The 3243-nt window shown below is 41.5% G+C and overlaps 1 protein-coding gene across 4 annotated transcripts in view; it reads right to left on the bottom strand.

The window, feature by feature from the left end:
- Window positions 1–3243, bottom strand: part of LOC101855581 — a 76604-nt gene that overhangs the window by 17942 nt on the left and 55419 nt on the right. For all 4 annotated transcript variants that reach the window (XM_005103207.3, XM_013085291.2, XM_005103205.3 and 1 more), the window contains 2 exons: window positions 3001–3101; window positions 2246–2362 (listed from right to left, as the gene is read on the bottom strand). In XM_005103207.3, coding sequence (XP_005103264.2) covers window positions 2246–2362; window positions 3001–3101 — 218 coding nt within the window. The remainder of the gene's footprint in view (window positions 1–2245; window positions 2363–3000; window positions 3102–3243) is intronic.

Genomic DNA, 3243 nt, shown 5'->3' with positions numbered 1-3243 from the left:
CAGAGAGAGAGAGAGAGAGAGAGAGAGAGAGAGAGATGCAGCGTTATGGATAATAAAAAAACAACAACTACAAAACTGGTAAGACGCAAAGAGATTCCTTCAGCCTCCCCTGTTACTGTATACCGACTACCGGCCAATGAAATGACTCACGCGGGCAATCTCAACACTCATCATGACTATTCGCAGACACTGAGACTTTTATTGTCTGTTTACGTACATCGTCTTTTGTCTTTCTCCGGTAGAGCCTGCTGGGGAAAATGATCTTTCCCATTAGTGCTTTACGGTGCGGAAAAATCAGCAAGACGACGCGTTCTCTAACAAGGAACAAATTCAATATTCATCGGCACGACAGACGTTCCTTTGATCCTGACTTTTGTTTCTCTGCGACATAGACTTGTAACATAATCTCCAAGACTATACACTCTGGCGTAATTCCGATTCACTGTGAAGCGCACCATTTGACTTTATTTGGAGCCAAATAAATGGCAAGCAGGGTAAAGTTGTGAGCGCACTTGACCATACGCACCACTTGACTATACTATTTGGAGTCAAATAAAAGACTAGGAGGCAAAATTTGCGAGCGCACTTGACTATAATAGCGAGGCTGGTGTTTTGTCCTTCCTTTACGCGCCCATGGTGCTCACCAGCGTAACGAAGTTTTTATAGAAAGCAAAGTTCGGCGGCCATGACAGTGCCCGATCTAAAATTATGATTCAAGTCTATGATCTGCCATTCCGTCCACTGTTCTTGCGGGAAGAAAATATTGACCTCCATTGCTTATGATTGCATGTATTAGGTAATCACACTTCTAATTCTTCTCTTATATCTTTTTTTACTTTCTCTTTTTTCATCCTCCATCTCTTTCTTTTTCTCTCTTTCCGAGTTCAATTTCAACTATACATTTGTGTAGTTCGTTTGCGTTCTTTCCGCTTCTTTATGTTTGTCAATATCTTTGTTAAAATCGTCCGCATAACATTTAGAATACATTTCTTCTTGGCTTATGGCAGTCTACAAATCTGATCTCAATGCATCTGTTTTAAAGCAATCCCGAATCGATGTTAAACGATCTGCCTTCAAAACTTAATAAGAAATAACATAGTGTTTTATTTATATATTATTTATATCACAGGGAGAGAGAACACCCATATTTATTTATGCACTGGCGTAGAGAAAAACATTATGATAAATGGAGCCAAGGAGGGGAACCGTGACAAAAAAAAATGGGAGCTTAATGGCATAACAAAAGTCTTTGAAGACCGCGTGATTGTTATGCTCACAGATCAAAGATGAACCAGCTTTGAGGGTGTTACAAGTCGGACACACAACCAAACACAAGGGAGGAAAGGCTGAGTATGATATCCTTGATGAGATGGGCTGAGCGTTGTTCATCTTAGCCGGTGAGAAAAAAATCATACAGAGAGTAGGAATGAAGTTGATCTGCTTAGAAAATAGCGAAGGTGCAAACAAACACACAGACAAACAAGCTCTCCACACTCTAACACATTATACGCTCTTTCTCCCCCTCCCCCCTCTCTATTGCAAACAGGTACACCAAAAAAAGAAGGAATTTGAAACGAAACAATGAAACAGAACAGTGCTGGTTATATGTACAATACCATAATGTGAATTTCCTTTACGTTAATGACCCCCCCCCCTCCCTCTCTGCCTCTGTCTCTTACACTCATTCTCTCCCCCCCCCCCTCCATCTCAATCCCCCTCTTCATCTCTTCCGGTCTCTCTGCGCGCTCGGGAAAATGAAAATACATGTCCCAAATACGACTACTAACATTTGTAAATCCAATTTCATTCCACTCCAGCGAGTACATAATAGATCTATCTACTGGTTCCCACTCATATAGGAAAAAAAAATCCAACCTAACAACCTTTGGTGTCTTTCACTTTCACCGACATATGGCGGAAAGATACTTTGGAAAACAAAGCCCTAGATCACAAAGTCTCAGCTCAATTCATCTTTGAAGTACCACGGAAGTCACTTTTCCACCGGACTCGCAAGTGCTCATCGCACGCGCCTCAAAACAAAGGCACAACGATTCCCATATGGTTGGATGAGAGCAAACTTCAGGATTTTGCGTATACTCGGGGTCGTTGAGTAAAACTTCACCTTACAGCAACGATCAAGCATAGGATCAGCCAGATAAAAACCATTTTAGGGCCATAGTAACATAGGCAATAAGAAGGTGCACCAGATTATACAAGAGCTATCGCCAACTATCTAGTAGCTTACCGTGGGTAGTTGGTGCAGTAGTCTGTGTAGATGACAAAACCCTTGTTGTGCCTGACGAAGCACTGGGCCACCTTCACAGGGTCGGACCCTGTCCTTTCAAGATCAGCCAGGAAAATGCTGGGATGAGACGGAAAATAGAAGCCTTAAGTTTAAAAACAAACAAACACAAAACGTAGAGGATTTAAGGAAAAACTGTTGCACACTCTCAACTCGTGATTATAAGAACGCAGTAATAATAAGAAAAAACACCCACAGAAGTTAAAAACAAGGATCGACAACAACAACATCAGTATGGGTACATCCAGATTAAAGCATTAAAAAATTAGAAGTAAACTAAAAGAAAACCCACTCCAGTTACAACAAAATTAATCTAACAGACACATACTAAAGAAAAGCATACTCCCCCCTCCCCCGCGCGCCATTTAAACAGATTCAGTGAACAATGCAAAGTTTAGTTTTAGTAAGAGTTTTAAGGCATTTGCAACACAATAAGGTCATATAAGTGCCGAAGATTAGAGGTGTTACAAGAGAGTAACAAACACACAAAAAAAGAAGGAGGGTAGAGATAAAAACGATAGATAAGTGATAGGAAAGAAGAAGCAAACCACACCAGAGCCCCTGCCAACCACCCACGAACAATACAAAAACAAACAACAACAACAACAAAAAACCCAAATCATAACAGAACCACCACCACAACAAAAAAACCCCAACAAAACCCAAATCAAGAAGCAGATAGATCAACCAGCACTAACCATCCAAATTTGTAGATTTCTCTGATGTTGCTGAAGAGGCAGCTGATGTCCTTCTTGGCGTCTCGAGTGTTCAGAATTGTTTCCAGAGGTTCCAGATAACCCTGCAGGATGACAGACATGGAGCAGTGGGTAAGATAAGACTAATATGTGAAACCTCCCTCTTTCTGTCACCCTATCTCCTCTTTCTTTATCGTTCCTGTCTACCTCCCCTCTCTCTCTCCCCCCTCTCTCCCTCCCCACCCC

This window comes from Aplysia californica, unplaced genomic scaffold, assembly GCF_000002075.1.
Source record: "Aplysia californica isolate F4 #8 unplaced genomic scaffold, AplCal3.0 scaffold00363, whole genome shotgun sequence".
NCBI lineage: Eukaryota > Metazoa > Mollusca > Gastropoda > Aplysiida > Aplysiidae > Aplysia > Aplysia californica.
This window is presented reverse-complemented; position numbering and strand designations above follow the sequence as displayed.